The sequence below is a fragment of the Dromiciops gliroides genome, chromosome 1 (assembly GCF_019393635.1).
Source record: "Dromiciops gliroides isolate mDroGli1 chromosome 1, mDroGli1.pri, whole genome shotgun sequence".
NCBI classification, from domain to species: domain Eukaryota; kingdom Metazoa; phylum Chordata; class Mammalia; order Microbiotheria; family Microbiotheriidae; genus Dromiciops; species Dromiciops gliroides.
In genome coordinates this window covers 231,184,245-231,201,340 of record NC_057861.1, presented here as the reverse complement: position 1 = coordinate 231,201,340, position 17,096 = coordinate 231,184,245, and the positions used below count along the sequence as shown (strand labels likewise).

The 17,096-nt window shown below is 39.9% G+C and overlaps 1 protein-coding gene across 1 annotated transcript in view; it reads right to left on the bottom strand.

Moving 5' to 3' along the window:
* Positions 1-14,471, bottom strand: part of MYOM1 (myomesin 1) — a 188,538-nt gene extending 174,067 nt beyond the window's left edge. The window contains 2 exon segments of the mRNA XM_043976239.1: positions 5,161-5,525; positions 14,215-14,471. Coding sequence (XP_043832174.1) covers positions 5,161-5,459 — 299 coding nt within the window. The 5' untranslated portion in view covers positions 5,460-5,525; positions 14,215-14,471.
* Between the last annotated feature and the right edge of the window lie 2,625 nt (positions 14,472-17,096).

Here is a 17,096-nt window from a genome sequence, read left to right as displayed (position 1 = left end):
TTGTAAGATTCAGTGACTCTGATGAATACAATGAACAACCACAACTCCAAAGGACTCATGAAGAAACATGCTCTCTATCCTGAGATAGAGTTAATGGATGCTGAGTGCAGACTGAAGCTTATTTTCTTCTCTTTCTTTTTTCTTTTTCTTTTTTGGACAGGCTAAAGTGGAAATTATTTTGCATGACTACATTTTTTTTTTGAAGGCATTTGGGGTTAAGTGACTTGCCCAGGGTCACACAGCTAGTAAGTGTCAAGTGTCTGAGGCTGGATTTGAACTCGGGTCCTCCTGACTCCAGGGCTGGTGCTCTTTCCACCGGGCCACCTAGCTGCCCATGACTACATATTTATAATGGATTTTGTTTTTCTTTCTCAATGGGCAGGGGAGGGAGAAGAAGGAGGAAGAGAATTTGGAAGTGAAAATAAAATAAAATTTTTTTAAAAGGAAAAAGTCAATTTATTCAGAAACAAATGAGTTCTACCTCAGCCTTTAAGCTTGATTGATGGACATTAAGGACTGAGATCTTTCTCCCTGAGTGAAAAAGAACTCTGTAGAGATTCTGAGAGAATTGAACTAAGCCGTAATTTGCATGAGGGGAATGAGGTTTTGCCCTAGGACTCAAACATCTGTGCTTCCTTCGAAGGAAGGCATGCTTCTTCCAACAGGAATTGCTGGCACCTCATGATTCTCTGTGCCAGGGCTAGATTTGGATTCGGGCACACAAAGAGAGGATATAGTCTAACTCTCACTTTAGCAGGGCATTAGGGTAGGCAGGGTGCAGGAGAACTCATTATCTTTCCCCCAGAAACTCTTCCATATTCGCAACTTTCTGATTACTATTAAGGGCATCACTTTCCTCTCAGGCACCCAGACTCACAACTACGGTGTCATCCTTTATTCCTTACTCTCACATACCACTCCCCATTTCTAATCTATTGTCTAGTCTTGTGGTTTCTACCTTCACAGCATCTCTTGTATCCATCCCCTTCTTTCCATGAACACAGCAACCATCCTAGTAAGGCTATCATAACATCACGCCTAGACTATTTGGAATAATCTTCTAACTAGTGTTTCTGCCTTAAGTCTTGTTGTTTCTATCTTCACAACATTTCTTATGAAAGTCCCATTCTCTCCTTTGCAACAGCCTCCACCCTGATGCAGGACCTCATCACCTCATACTTCGACTATTACAATAATTTTGCCTCCAGTCTCTTCCCATTCCAATTCATCATCCATCCACTTAGCTGACGAAATGGTTTTCCAATAGAACAGGTCTAACAATGCCACTCCCCTACTCAATAAACTCCAGTGGCTCCCTATTACTTCCAAGATCAAATCTAAAATACTGTTTATCCTTAAAAGCCTTTACAATCTAGTCCTTTCCTCCCTTCACTTTACAAAATAACATGTGCTTTGTGATCTGTCTGTGCTAGTCCACTTGCTGTTTCTCACACATAACCCTCCACCTCACAACACCATGCACTTGCATTGACTGTTCCCCTTGCCTAAAATACACCTCCTCCCTACCTCTGGTTTCCCTAGCTTCCCTCAACACTCAGCTCAAGTCCAATCTCCTTCAGGAGTGCTTTCCTGTTCATCCCCTTACCTCTGAGACCTTCTCCTCCCAAATTACTTTCCATATACACTGCATATGCTTTGTGTGTGTTTAGTTATTTGTATGTTGCCCACCAATTAGAATGTGAACTCCTTAAGAGTAGAGAATGTGTTTTTGCCTCCTTTGTTTTGTCAGTACTGATCACATTTTCTGGCATATATTAAGTGCTTAATAAATGCTGATTGGCTGACTGATTGACTGAAAATACTCTTATCCCCAGAGTCCTGTCCTAGTGGAGATCCCCCTGCATTCCCCCTTCTAAATCCTGTTTGGCAAATAAAATAAAATAATGGGAAGTTAGGTGGCACAGTGGATAGAACACCAACCCTGGAGTCAGGAGGACCTGAGTTTAAATCCAACCTCAGACACTTGATACTAGCTGTGTGGCCCTGGGCAAGTCATTTAACCCCAACTGCCTCACCAAAAATAAAATAAAATTAAATTAAATTAAATTAAAATAAATCCTGTTTGGGGGGGAGGTGACATTTTCCTGGAGCTGGACTATTCTCCATGCCACTCACACCTCATCCTTAGCCCCTGTTCAATTATGTTTGCCTGAGGAGAAAAAATTTTTTCCTAGTTATAAGTCTAGAATCTAGTTTTCCTAAATGAGAGAAAGAAAGAAGAAAAGACTAAACCACATGACCTCTAAGATCTCTTCTAGCTCTAATATTCTATGATTCTAGGAAATAAATGGTGGGAAATATATTCCAAGGTGACTATCTGGGATGAATATGGAAAATGCTAGCAAGGCACCTGACTCCTTTTGGGAGGGAGGTGAGGAAGGTCTCAGCCCTTACATTATTAGCTCAAGGTCCTTTCAGTCAGAATTCTAGCCATGCCCAAAGTTAGAATTTGGGCGTGGAGGCTTCCTGAACAGTTGTTCTGTGCCCAACAACTCCAGCAACCTCACATAATTGACAGTATGAATACAGGTTGGGAACTGAGTATTGCTTTTCACAAGAGTAATTTCAAACAAGTCAGATATATGTTTTTACTATCATTCTACCATAACAGGCTGCTTAAAAAAAAAAAGACTAGTAGGAATGGAAAGAGTTGTGCGGGTTATCTTTGAGAAAGAATTCTCATTTCCCATGAGGCTTCTTATCTGGGTTTTAGAAATAGCTAAAAATTCCAGAGGCTATTTACTTCCAAAAGACTTTAAAAAAAAAATCAACATGCCAAAGGCATGTTATTCATGTCTAACATAATAGCTAAATTGACAGATAAATATTATCTATTAGTTTTTCTCATAGAATTTTCATTTCTTATATGATATCAGGAACCAAATTAAGAAGACATGCAGTTTCATGAATGTTTAATATATAATATTCTTTGGGAATTCTTCAATGGTTGAGAAAGCAAATAAGTCTTCTGAGTTACACCTCTAAGCTGACTTTCGCATTAATGATTAATGGTTACATGTTATGGAAAATACCTATCTTCTTCAGGCTCCTTGAGCACAGGCAGTACAGGAAAATGGATATCTATGTTGCCTTCCTTCTTTAGGACACAACAGCTGTTTTCCTTATCAAGGGGAACCTTCTGGGTTTGGGCTTTTTTTGGCCACAGTCACAGAGCATTTTTTAGGCAAAAGAAAAAAACATGTCACTTCTTTCCCAACTTTTCTTTCAAAGTGGTGAACATTGTCAGCCAGTCCACTTGAAGCCACTGCTTACATTGCTACCCTGAAGGTGGTTCTGAATTTGTGGCCAACCCTTAGGAATATCCGAAGCCAGATTCTGACCCTGTGAAAAGAAGCCTGTAAAATGATCCCGATGCATTTAACACTGGGATTCCAGAACTACAGCCTCATAAATTCCACATCTACACTAACAGATCCTGGCTGAACATACCAGCAGCTGCCAAGAGTTCACTGAGTGAACTAAGAAAATGGCAGCCCCACATCCTGGGCCATATTCCAAAAGCAAAGGGATTTTTGCCTTCAAGCATTCCAGCAAGTGTCTTCATCAAACCATTTATTTTTCTTTCCAGAACATGTTTTAACTTCCCTGGCACATATGGTGCTATGTGTTACAAGGCTAGATTTTGATGGAGTTAAGTTTTCTGAGAACTTAAATGACAGGATGAGAGGGTTTGATTAGGCTAACCCCTCCCCTTTTCCTCCCCCCCCTTTATCCCTCCCCTTTTTCAATGACAAAGGTAGTCTATACAAAAAAGAGGGCTTTTTCTTTTAGTTATTCATCTTAGCTTTGAAATTTTGCTTTAAAATGTAGACGATTGGGGCAGCTAGGTGGCACAATGGATAAAGCACTGGCCCTGGATTCAGAAGGACCTGAGTTCAAATCCGACCTCAGACACTTTACACTTACTAGCTATGTGACCCTGGGAAAGTCACTTAACCCCCATGGCCTCGCCAAAAAAAAAAAATGTAGACAATTTTCTGTTAAATGTAAATTTTCAGTGTAATCTATATCTAGCTCATGGGCAAAACTAAAACTAAGCCATGAAACTTCATAGTTTCATAGCTAAACTCTTTAGGCTGGTATTTAAGGTCTTCCACAATTGGACCCCAGCTTACCCATTAAGCCTCATCTCCTAGCACCCTCTTCACCCCCTTATGTTCCAGTCAATCCAGACTGGTCAGAGGCAGCTAGGTGGCACAGTGAATAAAGCACCAGCCCTGGATTCAGGAGGACCTGAGTTAAAATCCGGCCTTAGACACTTGACTAGCTGTGTGACTCTGGGCAAGTCACTTAACCCTCATTGCCCCCCCCCCCAAATCTGGACTGGTCATCATTCCCTGAATTCACTCTATGCTTATGCTCCCTTAGAGTTTTTTGTTGAGTGACTGAATATTTTTTTTTAAAAAGGAAATACAAGTTTTTTAAAACTAAAGGAAATGCCAAATGATAGAGTGGGCAACTGATGCAGAGTGATGAGAGGAGCAAGTAGAATAATCTATGTAATAAAAATATCATTGTAAAGACCAAAAAAAAAACCAAACCCTAAAGGAAATGAGATATGATACCTGTTACTTGAATAAAGCCAGAGCAATCGCCAGATTGCCTCTCTACTGATAAATGGAATAAATGACAGCTACCCTGCCTCCTTTCTCTCACCAAGTAAGTGATTGTTCCAAGCGCTGGACCTTGATTTAGACAGTAGCATTTCTAAAGCCAGGAAACCTCTTATGAGATTTTAAACCATGTTTTCTTTGTCGACTACTGCTGCTCTTCCAGCATCTGGCAGAGCTTCCCTGCTAGGAGAAATACCACAGTTTACAACTCAGGCAAGATCCCAGCATGCAAACATGGAAGACTCTGCACATTGTGACAGCAAAGGGAAATAGACAGACGGGAACAGAGGTCTCGCCACAGCAGCATGGCCTTGACTCTCCACCCCGGGAGGCCCACCCTTTGACAGGTTGATGTAGTCAGGCCTCTCAGAGGAAAGAACTCCCTTCTACTATTCCATGTACCAAATAGCTATGATAACTGGGAAGGACAAAAACGATCATTTCAAAGAGTTATTTGAAACGATAATATCTTTTCCCCAGTCTCTATAGATTTGTTTTTACCTACCCAAGATTGTAGCCATAATCATAGGCTGAAGATGCTTTGCTACTGACTTCGGATCCTAAGGAATAGTCTGTAGATCCAAGACTGTAGGCCTGGGAGCCCTGCCTATAGGCTGAAGAGCCATAGGCCTCAGAGGCCTGGTGGTGGGCCGAGGACATGTGACTGTAGGCTGTTGAGCCATAAGTATAGATGGCAGAACTCTTCTTCTCTTGCTGATATTGGCTCATAGTGGACCGAAGATCTTTGTTGCGGTACCCTCGGTCATAGTGCTCATGGTACTTCTGGTAGAAAGGCAAAGACATGGTGTGCTCCTACTTGGTACAGGTCTTTATGGAGGTTTGAATCAGGAGCTTCAGGGGACAGGTGATCTACCAAAAAAATGAAAATGAAAACCATTTTAATAAACAGATGAGAAGCTAAATCCGGGAAACAACATATTCCTTTTGGCTGGACGTTATTTGTCATACTTTCTTCCTTAGATTCTCCTTCAATAAGAGAGGAAATGGGGGCAGCTATGCGGCACAGTGAATAGAGCACCTGCCCTGGAGTCAGGAGGACCTGAGTTCAAATCCAGCCTCAGACACTTGACACATACTAGCTGTGTGACCCTGGGCAAGTCACTTAACCCCAATTGCCTCAAAAAAAAAAAAAGAAAAGAAAAGAAAAGAAAAGGAAAGGAAAGAAAAAAAGAGGAAATCACCCCATTCATATTAGACATGGAAGAAGGTTCTCTTCTTAGACATTCTAAATCAGTCTTTTGCCTCCTGGTTTTTACGGGTAATGGTAGTACTCATATATAAGGAAACTCTCTAAATGGTCTTCTCAATGACTAGCCTTTTTGCCACTTGGGAACATATGCTAGTCATTTGGGTAGTTAAATTTAATCAAAAAAAGGCCACCTAACTTTACTTCATTAAAAAACAGCTCTTCAGTACTTGATAAATCTCTTGGTTGTGCAAAAATTCTCAACTATAGGGTACATTAGATAGATCTTGGAGTTAGAAAGACTTGAGTTCTAATCCTGCCTCATATACTAGTTGTGTGAATCAGGGCAAGTGACTTAACCTTTCTCAGCCTCAGTTTCCTCATCTGGAAAATGGAGATAATAATAGCACCTACTTCATAGGGTTGCAGTGAGGATCAAATGAGATAATATATGTCAAAGAGTTTTGCAAACCTTAAAAGGCTATATAATTGTTAACTATTGTTATCTATGGAATCTAAAAGATTGTACTTTTTACACCCAATTCAAAATATGGAGATTATGGTTATAGGAACAAATATCACTATCCAATGTTCAAAGCTGATTGTATCCCCAGTATATTCTTTTCAACGTGGGAAAATTAGCCCAGGATCAAAGAAGTTAACTGGCACTCCTTGGGATCACAGGTTCTTAGATTTAGAGTTAGAAAGGATCTTAAAATCCTTTACAGGGGCAGCTAGGTGGTACAGTGGATAAAGCACTGGTCCTAGATTCAGGAGTACCTGAGTTAAAATACAGCCTCAGACACTTGACACTTACTAGCTGTGTGACCCTGGGCAAGTCACTTAACCCCCATGGCCCTGCAAAAAAATAAAAAAATCCTTTACAGAGCTTAATACAGTGCCTAGCACTATGTAGGTACTTGGTAAATATTTATTGACTAATGACTGTTAGGTAGTGCAGTGGATAGAGCTATGGGCCTGTAGTGAGGAAGACTCATCTGCTTAAGTTAAAAAATATGGCTTTAGGGGCAGCTAGGTGGCGCAGTGGATAGAGCACTGGCCCTGGATTCAGGAGGACCCGAGCTCAAATTTGGCCTCAGACCCTTGACACGTACTAGCTGTGTGACCCCGGGCAAGTCACTTAACTCTCATTGCCTTACCAAAAAAAAAAAAAAATCTGGCTTCAGACACTTACTAGCTGTGTGACCCTGTCTAAGTCACTTAAACCTGTTTGACTCAGTTTCCTTATTTGTAGCATTAGCTAGAGAAGGAAATGGTAAACCACTTGATTATCTTTGCCAAGAAAACCCCAAATGGGGTCTCGAAGAGTCAGACACACTTAAAATGACTCAACAACAACCTTATTTTTCTATGGAAGTTAAAAGGAAAAATGAGATGACCAAGTAAAACTTACCAATTGGATGTAAATCACAATATTTCAGAGTACTGAGAGTAATGAGAATGCCAGTCAGTCAAAAGATATTTAATAAGTGCCTAATATGTGCCAGGCACTATGCTAAGCTCTGGGGATACAAATAAGAAAAAGACAGTCTCTGCCCTCAAGGAACTTACAATCTAATAGGGGAAAACAACACATAAAGAGAAGCTGAAAAGTGGGACAAGGGGATATGATGAAGTTAAAAGAAGGGCAGCAGGATGGGAAATGAAGAGTATGTATTTGAGTTTGACAGTATCTGGCTGGTCAGGAAACTTGGATTCTAGTTGGAGTTCTGCCAATAACTAGATCCAACTTACAGAAAGTTAGAGTTGGAACGAATCTCCAAAGTCATTGAGTCCAACTGGTACATGAATATCCCCTCTACATCATTCCCTGACAAGCAGTCATCCATCTTCACTTGAAGACTTCCAGGGCTGTCTAAATATCTCCTGATGCTGCCTGCTCCACTTCCTCCTGTCCCTTCCTACTTCCAATTTCTTTCAGCAAGGAGAGGGCACAGATCAGTAGGATCACAGGTTGAAAAATAGAAGGGACCTTAGGGATTATTTAGCTCAATACTCTCTTTTTACAAATGAAGATCCTGATAACGGTGATGTAGTGAATAGAGTGCCATAGGCCTGGAGTCAGGAAGACCTGAGTTCAAATCAGGCCTCAGACACTAGCTAGCTGTGTGACTCTAGGCATTTCACTTAACCCTGTTTGCCTCCGTTTTCTCATCTATAAAATAAGCTGGAAAAGGAAATACAAACCACTCTGGTAGCTTTGCCAAGAAAACCCCAAATGGGGTCATGAAGAGTCTGACATGACTGAAACAGCTGAACAACAACATAAAAGGCCTAATAAAACTTTAACTGCTGCAATGCTTTCCATGATGTCCTTCCTTAGAGCAAGCCCCCAGGCTGTTCCCCTTGGCATAGTTTAAGACTATGTTTAAGCTAGTTTAAGACTTCATTTCTTAAGATGATTTGATTATTTGTTTTCTACTTAGTTTCACTATTTTATACATCCCTAACTGTTGGAAAAAAAAAAATCTCTCCCTGTTTCCAAAATTGTGAAAGTGTTCAGTTGAGTCCAAGCGAAGTCATTTTTATAGCACCCTGTTGTGAATGATAGATTTTATCTCCTAAGCAGGAATGAGTTCAAATCATGTTGCTGCCACTTTCCACCCACATAGCCTTCAAAAATTCAGTTAATCTCTCTTTGTCTCAGTTTTCTCATCTGTATAATGTTAGACAAGATCAGCTCTAAGGTCCAATTGAGTCCTATATACTGTGATCTTATTCACCTTCTGTTGAATGCATTTTAGCTTATGTATCAATGTTCTTTCTTAAATGTAGTACCCAGACCTTAATACAGTGCTCCATGAAAACTGATGATGTGATTTATAAACCTTATAATTCTGTATAAATATGAGTTATTAATACTAGTATTATGGATTTGTTGTTCATTTGCTTCAATCATGTCTGACTTTTTGTGACCCCATAGGAGGTTTTCTTGACAAAGATACTGGAGTAGTTTGCTATTTCCTTCTTCGGCTCATTTTACAGATGAAGAAACTGAGGCAAATAGGGTTAAGTGACTTGCCCAGGATCACACAGTCAGTAAGTATCTGAGGCTGGATTTGAACTCAGGTCTTCTTGACTCCAAGTCCAGTATTCTATCCACTGTGCCACCTAGCTGCCCATATTGTAGATACCATTTATTTAAGTTACAGTAGCTTCTTTAATCAAATCTTTTATGACAAACATACCAAAAGGAAGCAAATATTACTAACTGTGCCAGCACAAAGAAGAAAGCTTTAGTTTATATAAAAAGACTATTAAGGCTTGTGCTGACCAAAATGTGGGCACAGAAATCACTGGCAAGTCTACATAATAAAGTCAAGAAGGTGAATCAGAGGCAGAGATTTAGGGCCATACCTACTTCACTTAACCTTTTGTTTTTGTCCCTGGCCTCATTTATATGCCAAGCAAGGAGAATCTTGGAAGTAGAGAAACCTCATCACTCCAGGCTCCTCTACAGTTCCTATAGAATTTTCACAATCAGGGACTTTTAGAATTTGAAGGGAATTCCCTAACTCCAACTCAGATATGTCTGAGACCAAGGATTTCAAATTATTATTAGGAAAAAATATTCAAAAAATAGACTTACATTAGGGCTGGTCTTTTGGCTGGTTTTTGTTGGCTAGTTGGGTGTGTTAGCTCTTCTGTGCACTAAAAAAACTATTTGTTGTTGTTCAGTCCTGTTTGACTCTTTTTTTACCCCATTTGGGGTCTTCTTGGAAAAGATAATGGAGTGGTTTGCCACTTCTTTCTCCAGCTCATTTGACAGATGAAAAAACTGAGGCAGACAGGGTAAAGTGACTTGCCCAAGGTCACACAGCTAGTAAGATAGATTTGCACTAAGTAAGATGACTCTAGGCCACCTTGCCATCCTATAATTAAAAGAAAAAAAGCTATATCCCTTCATAACAGGGAGAAGCTTTCCAATACTACATACTAGTAGGGAGAAGCAGAGAGCTGCACACTTACTGCCTTGAAGAGTCTGTATGGCTAAAGCCTTGCAGATGATAGCAAAGAACAGCTCAGCAACCATGACACCAGTAGAGATAGATACCCAGCTGAGCTAATACACCAGAGAATGGAGATAATGTAACACCCAGGGGAAGTGATGGCATACCCAGCAAGCAGCAATTTATTGACATGACTAGAGGACATGAACAGCTCTTCGGGATCAGGAGTGTGAACTGCCCTTGCAATGTGTGAACCCATGTCACATGGGTCCCTAAATTGGTGATCTCCACATGTATGTCTGGCCATACAGTCTCCACAAGTTACCTGTCTGCTAGTCTACCCTAATGGTGGCATGGTAGCCTACGGGAGAACATACACAACGTGTGTATCAGGAGGACCTTTTCTTTTTGCTTTATTTGTTATTATGTTTGGGAATCATCAGCAAAGAGGTGGTAGTTGAAATCATAGATATACATGATATTTCCAAGGAAGAACAGGGAGGAGAGAACAAGTGTAGCACTTCCAGTTCAACTGTGTAAGTCTGAGAAAGACAGATAGACAGAGACAGACAGATTGAGAGACACACAGAGGGAAGAGAGACAGAGATTGAGAGAGACACACAGAGGGGAGAGACAGAGAGAGATTGAGAGACACACAGAGAGGAGAGACAGAGACAGAGAGACAGAAAGAAGAGAGAGAGACAAGAGAGAGGAGAAGGAGGAGGAGGAGGAAGTCTAAGATATGACAGGTAACTTGGTGCATGGCTAGAATGGATTTTAGAATTGAGGATGGGGGCGGCTAGGTGGCGCAGTGAATAGAGCACTGGCCCTGGAGTCAGGAGTACCTGAGTTCAAATCTGGCCTCAGACACTTAACACTTACTAGCTGTGTGACCCTGGGCAAGTCACTTAACCCCAATTGCCTCACTAAAAAAAAAAAAAATAGAATTGAGGATGTTGGAGAACTAAGCGATCAGGATTTTATAGACCGTTGGCATGAATATGGATGTTCCTGGAAATGATGCCAATGGATATTATGGAAAATAAGGCCATGAACTAAGTTATAAAGGCTTTAAAAAAAGAATGACCTAGAAGATAGTGTATGACTGCAACAAGAATTAGGAGAGGATGATACAAGCAAACTGCATGTACTTTAAAAGAGAAAGGATCATTAACAGGAAAGGTCAGGTAAAAAAATGGTCTAAAAATAGAAGTGAGGAGCAAGGAGTATGCCTATCTATACACCCCCAACTGTAAGTCAAGTGTCCTTCACTGGCAAAAATTGCAAAGGATATAGTGTCTTCAGGTTTCAGTTAGAGTGAGAAGGTAAAAGAAACATTAATTGTACCTAGATGGCTCAGTGGATAGAATGCTGGGCCTAGAATCAGGCCCAAATTTGAATTAAAATTTAACCTCAGATACTTCCTAGCTGTGTGACACTGGGCAAGTCATTTAACATTTGTTTGTCTCAGTTTCATCAACTGTAAGGTGAGCATAATAATAACACCTATCTACCAGGGTTGTTATGAGGATTAAATGAGATAATATTTGTAAAGTGCCTAGCACATAGTAGGCACTATAAAAATGCTAGCTACTATTATTATGGTTATATGGTCAAAAAATCCAGGGAATTCTGCTAACAATAGAAAGGAGTTTCTACTGGGGATAGTGGAATGAGCTAGATGATGTCACCCATCCATGTCCACCCCACCAGAGTAGAAGTGGGAAGTCATATTAACCATCATTTAGGTGCAATTATACCTAAGGATAGGAGACTGGATATCTGAGATTAAGGAGCTGCAACATTTACAGAGTTAATCTTTCTGGAGCTTAAAAGCTTATACAGTCTATTACTATGTGCCATGTGTTCAAAGCCAGAGACCAACTAACCCATGGAGGTGTTAAGAACTTATGTCCTGCATATGTTGTTTTAATATGCATATGTCTATTTTTATTGCTTCTTTTTATAGCAAAAGATCATTTTTATATTTCATATTTAAGGACATATGGTATAGTAATAGAGAAGAAATGTGATATTATGGCAGTAATGCTGGGCTTGGAGTTAAGAAGACTTGGTTTTAATTTCTATCTCTAAATTATTGACTGTGTGACCCTGAACAAGTTATTTAATTTGTTTGAACCTCAGTTTTTTCATCAATAAAAAATGGAAATGATAATAAAGGTACCTACCTCACAGCTATAAGGAGTAATGAATTAGGCAACGAGTATGGAGCACTTTATAAACCTTTAAGTATGAACTACATACACATCCTTTACCATGGGAAACTGAGACTCTGGGAGGTTGACTTTCTCAGTATCCTACAACCACTGAATGTTGAGGCAGGATTTGATCCCAGGGCCCCATGATCCTGGGTCCAACTCTAGTCTCTACTCCATGCTGTCCCCCAAAGAAGCCACCTTTTGACATTGTTCTGATTTTTTTTTTTGCAGGGCAATGAGGGTTAAGTGACTTGCCCAGGGTCACACAGCTAGTTAAGTGTCAAGTGTCTGAGGCCAGATTTGAACTCAGGTCCTCCTGAATCCAAGGCCAGTGCTTTATCCACTGCGCCACCTAGCTGCCCCCGAAGCCACCCTTTGAAATAAAGACATATTTAACCTACATTATTTTATTACAATAGGCAGCTCGCTGGTGCAACGGATAGAGTGCTGGGCCTTGAGTCAGGAAAACTCACCCTCCTGAGTTCAAATCTGGCCTCAGACACTTACTAGCTGTGTGACCCTAGGTAAATCACTTAACCCTGTTTGCCTTAGTTGCCTTATCTATAAAATGAGCTGGAGAAGGATATAGCAAACCACTCTAGTATCTTTGCCAGTTAAACCCCAAATGGGGTCACAAAGAGTCAAACATGACTAAAATAACTGAATAACAAATTCTATTACAACTAATCCAATATATGTTCTTTTAAAAAGTTGTTTTCATGGTCTAACCTACAAACTAAGAAATCATCTTCATTTTATAAATCTACTAAAGGGGGCAGCTAGGTGGCGCAGTGGATAAAGCACCGGCCCTGGATTCAGGAGGACCTGAGTTCAAATCCGGCCTCAGATACTTGACATTTACTAGCTGTGTGACCTTGGGGAAGTCACTTAACCCTCATTGCCCCTCAAAAAAAAAAAAAAGAAAGAAAGAAATCTACTAAAGAAAATCCCAAACCAGAATATCTGAGGGGTTGCTGGTAAGAAAAATGTCTATGTTACCTGCTAAGGCATGACTGCCTTAATTATTTCTTGATAACATTTATGAAGGGCATACTATGTGCCATGCACTATACTAAGCATTTTTACAAATATCATTTGATTCTCACAACAACCTGAGAGGTAGGTGCTATTATTATCTCCAGTTTTATAACTGAGGAAATGGAGGTAAATAGAAGTTAATTGACTCACCCAGAATCACTAGTGTGGCTAGTGACTGAAGTCAAATTTGAACTCATTTCTTCCTGACTTCAAGCCTAGCATTCTATCCACTGCACAACCTAGCTGCCTTTGATAAGATAGGTGCTTAGGGAGAAATATTAACTCTGAGGCCAGAGTGTCTTTGTAAGTGTGCAGGCTAACAATGTGTCTGGAAGCATAAGTGGTTAATTGGCAGACTGGCAGAAGTATTTAATTTGAGCACTGTTACAGTGGAAGCAGCCCTGGATTTGGAATCAGAGAAAGGCCCTAGTTGCGAGTCTGAGCTCTCTGCTAGTTACTCACTATGAAAACTTGAGAAAATCACTTCTCTGGGCCTCAGTTTCCAAATCTGCAAACCAATGGGGTTAAATTAAATGATACCTGAGCTCCCTTCTGGCTCTAAATATATAATCATAACCATAACTCTTTGTTGTAATTTATAGTCTTGGAAGAATTATTACAAGGCACCCTTCTCTCTTGCAGCAATAGCAGGGAAATTTTCTGACAGTGACTTTGTGCCTCTCCGTGCGCCTAACGAGAGAACGAAGCCCATGGATTTCAGGTTCCCTTGTCCATTTCACATTCTACATAATTCCAACCCCTGCCTGCCCTTCCCACCCCCTCAAGACTACTCTGTTTTAAATGGTAAAAGCATAATTACCTCAGATTTACACTGTTCAGACAGAAAGGCATTTCTACTTCCCTGTAGTTCCAGCAATAGCTTACTTTAAAACTAGTATAATGTTCAGTAAGAATAACTGTGACAGAAAAAAAAAAAAAAAGCTGGTCCCCGGTCCCACTATCCTTTTTCCCAGTATCTTCACCTTTCTATTTCTCTGCTATTTCCACAAGTCCCTCAACAAACTGGTGATCCTGGAGGACAGAAGGAGCTATGATCAATCCAGGCTTGTTAAACTCACATACAAATAAGCACATTCTTCCAGGAAAATGTCATACTTACTTACCAGAGTCCAAATGAGTAATGATGGTGGAAAGGTTCCGATGTAGTGGTGGAACTGAATGATAGAATGAAGAATCCACCCAAGTTGAATCGAAGGGAAAAAAAAGAGGCAGAGCTAAAGACTGGACCCTAGAGGCCAGTACAAAAATAATGCCTGTAGTCAGGAGAAAGTCAGGGCCATAGACCTGGCCTTTTATGGCCAAGAAGATGGATAAATTTAGCAACCAAGTGGGGTGGGGTAGGGGGGAAGATCAAAAAGAACAGACACAGATGACAGTCACAGCTTTAGGAATTCGGGCAAGTCCTCGAGGAGACACCATGCCCTCTGGGGAGGCCTCACCTCACCTAACCAAAAAGGAAAGTTTCATTTTGCTACAAGAGAGAGGGCGAAGTTTTTTGGTCATCAGAATTTTTTAAAGCATATGAAAGTTCCCAGGGAAAGAACAGTCAATGTTGGGAGTGAAAATGAAGCGGAGTAATCTGAACCTCAGAACATAACTGGAATGTTCATGCCAAGCTGCAGGCCTCAGTGTTCTGTTAATAGTACATGTACAGTAGAGATAAATGGAGAGACAATGAAAGAGGAGAAAGGAGAAAACTGGAGGCAAATGTCGTTAAGAAATGAGTGAGAGGTGATAGAACTAGTGGTGGCAGATCAGCTGTCACAACCTTCTTTCATTTATTTAGTACACATACAAAGGGCGGGTCACGGGCTCAGTGAAAGGACTGATTCATTCTACTTTGAACACTTTGTCCTGTGAAACAACATACTTTATTTCTCTTACTGCAGAGGCTGCAGGGTAGGCTAGATGGTGAAATAAATAGAGTGCCCGGGGCCTAGAGTCAGGAAGACCTGAGTTCAAACTTGACTTTAGATACTTACTGTATAACCCCTGGGCAAGTCACTTGACCCTGTTTGCTTCAGTTTTCTCATATGTAAAATAAGCTGGAAAAGGAAATGGAAAATCTTTGCCAAGAAAATCCCAAATGGAGTCATGAAGAGTTGGACACAATGGAACAACAATACTATCCATGAAAGAGAAAAACTATTACCAAATTCATGGATTAAACTTAGGTTTGACATCTCTTATTTTGTAGCATAAGTAAGTTTCTTTGATTACGTGTGTGTGTGTGTGTGTGTGTGTGTATGTGTGTGTAGAACCGAGAGAACATTGTGGGGGGGCAGCTGGGTAGCACAGTGGATAAAGCACTGGCCCTGGATTCAGGCGGACCTGAGTTCAAGTACAGCCTCAGACACTTGACACTTACTAGCTGTGTGACCCTGAGCAAGTCACTTAACCCTCATCGCCCTGCAAAAAAAAAAAAAAAAGATAGAACATTGTATACAGTAATAGCAATATTATTTGAAGAATAATTATGAATGACTAAGCTATTTTGGGTATCATAAATATTCAAATCAACTACAAAGGACCTATGAAGGAAAATACTATCCACCTTCAGAGAAAGAACTGATAAAAAATCATTCATAGGGGCAGCTAGGTGGCACAGTAGATAGAGCACCGGCCCTGGAGTCAGGAGTACCTGAGTTCAAATCTGGCCTCAGACACTTGACACTTACTAGCTGTGTGACCCTGGGCAAGTCACTTAACCCCAATTGCCTCACTTTAAAAAAAAAAAAAAAGCATTCATAGAATGGGGTGTGTGTGTGTATATATGTATATATGTGTGTATATGTATACACACATACATATATAAAATGTTTACATGTGTGTATGAAATAGTGGTCTTTTCTAGTACAGGATTGGGAGGAAAGGAGGGTGAGAGGCAGACAGTTTGAAACTTATAATGTAACAAAAAAATTTTAATTACATTTTTTAAATTGCATGAAGACTTTTGGAACAACCTGTATATTTATGTTAACATAATTATGAGCTTTTGGTTTCTACACTCTTATTTGGCAATGATTACATTATAGTCTAATAAAATATAAAAATAAAGTGTGTGTGTGTGTGTGTGTGTGTGTGTGTGTGTGTGTCGGTGGAGGAGGATTCCTCATTATCTGTGATTACATGAACTGAGCTGAGTGGGGAGGGGATCAAATCTTCCTCTCCCCTAATACAAATATCAATATGTAATGCTAGGAAGGTCACTTACTTTTTCTTGGCCTCATTTTCCTCATTGGTAAAATAAAAGATTTGGAATATGAAGCATAGGGCAATGAAACGAATGATTGATTTGGAGTCATAGACCTCAGATGAAATACCATCTTTGCTACTTGCTCCCTGTGTGACCCTTGGCAACCAAACTACTTCATTTTTTCCATGACATTGACATCATCTATGAAGTGAGAGTGTTGAACTAATGACTTCTGAGACTCCTTCCAACTCTAAATCAATGATCACCTAGGATTACTTATTCAATCTTGGTGTTTCTGTGAAATGAAAAAACATTAGCAGACATTAAAAAATTCCTGCACATTTCTGAAGCCAATAATTGGTTGATTGATTCAATTCTTTTTAAGAACACATAACTTGAGTAAAGAATGAATTCTTGAGCAAAGAACAGAAGTACAGGAAATAAAACAGGCAATTTTGACTACAAGAAATTGAAATGTTTTTATACAAATAAAATGAACACATCTGAAGTAAAAAAGGAAGTAGTACGCTTTGTCAAAGGGAATGTCTTTATGTCAAATGTTTTTCATAACCACTAAAAGCCATTTCTAGGTGATAAATAGTCAAAGGATTTGAACAAGCAGTTCTCCAAAGAATTCTAAACTATTAGTAGCCATGTGAAAGAATGCTCCAAATCATTAAGACTAAAAGAAATAAAAATCAAAACAACATTAAGGTCTTACCTTACTCCTAGCAAATTGGCAAAAATGACAAAAGATGAGACCATTCAATGTTGAAGGGGTTATAGAAA